Below are 1,269 nucleotides of genomic sequence, written 5' to 3'. Positions count from 1 at the left end.
TCGGTGTTGCTTATATTAATATTGTTTGATCATTAAAAACAAACAAACAGAAGTTCTCGTTCTCGCGAGGTTTGGGACGAAGTCCCGAGACTTGCCCTTGTGCAGTGACGTCAAGCGTGTTCGTCAGAGGAGAACCTGTAACAGAAAAGAAAAAAAAGAAAAAAGAAAAAGAAACCCGCAGAAGAAATCTCACGCGTTGTCCCGGATCAGAGCTGGAGCTTGTGCAGGTCTTCTGCGTCTGACTGCTGTCCTCTAATGCACGCGGATAGCACTGCACGCGGAGCTTGCGCGTAGTTGTTGTGTTTGTTTACATCAAGCACTGAGCTCGAGAGAGCGGCACAGAAGTTTCCACTCCTCTACAGGAATGTCCCAGAAGGAGAGACCGACTTTCTATCGACAGGAGCTCAATAAGACCATATGGGAGGTTCCGGAGCGCTACCAGAACTTGTCGCCCGTGGGTTCTGGAGCTTATGGGACCGTGTGGTAAATATCTATAGCCTCTCTGGATGTCGCGCGGGCCTCTTGCGCTTGGTGCCGTGTGTTGTCCAGGTCTGCTTGTTGAGAGCCGTGTTGCAGCATTGCACGCGGAGTGAGAACATGCTCTTTGCAAGAGGAAGGTCTTGCACAGCAAAGGGCACTCTTAACACCATTGCTGTGGAAGTGTTTGCTCTGGTGGCTGGCCAGTGGGAAATGTGGTTTGAGAATGTCCGTGTTGTTCTAGATACTAGATCACATTTTTGGGCTCGCTTTGCATGAATCAAAGGAGCAGAAATGAGAATGGATTTATGAGATGCCTACGCGCTGTGCTACGCCCGAGCCGATTGCACTGCATTTTAAGTTGAATCATGTTCTGTTCTTAACTGTTGTTTTCAGGCTTCATAATCGTGTTGTGAGGCCAGATTTGCTGCGTGCTGGCCATGGATTCATCATAATAAATGCATAATGCATATTAGGGGTTTTATTGTTGTGTACACAAAGAATAGGATAATAAAAGTTGTGAAAATAAGCTATCATAATTTTTGCAAAGCTGTAATAATAAATATTATTTTACATAAATAATATAAGTGAGCAATGCACACATAATAATAAAATAATGAAGTAATAAAATGTTATTATTGTCTAATAAACCAATAAAATAATAAAGAATTAAACAACTATAGCTCAGTTATGCATAGAAGTTATTAAACATGTATAAAAAGTCAATAATTCATAAAAGTAATCTATTATATATATATATGTACACACACATATGCATGTGTGTATATATGT

At 41.4% G+C, this 1,269-nt stretch overlaps 1 protein-coding gene across 1 annotated transcript in view; it reads left to right on the top strand.

The window, feature by feature from the left end:
• The first annotated feature begins 6 nt into the window (after window positions 1–6).
• The window catches only part of LOC107576803 (mitogen-activated protein kinase 14B-like), a 15,367-nt gene continuing 14,104 nt past the window's right edge, over window positions 7–1,269 (top strand). Inside the window, exon 1 of the mRNA XM_016262935.1 lies at window positions 7–483. Coding sequence (XP_016118421.1) covers window positions 365–483 — 119 coding nt within the window. The 5' untranslated portion in view covers window positions 7–364. The remainder of the gene's footprint in view (window positions 484–1,269) is intronic.

The sequence above is a fragment of the Sinocyclocheilus grahami genome, unplaced genomic scaffold, assembly GCF_001515645.1.
Source record: "Sinocyclocheilus grahami isolate Dianchi unplaced genomic scaffold, SAMN03320097.WGS_v1.1 scaffold4366.1, whole genome shotgun sequence".
NCBI classification, from domain to species: Eukaryota; Metazoa; Chordata; class Actinopteri; order Cypriniformes; family Cyprinidae; genus Sinocyclocheilus; species Sinocyclocheilus grahami.
This window is presented reverse-complemented; position numbering and strand designations above follow the sequence as displayed.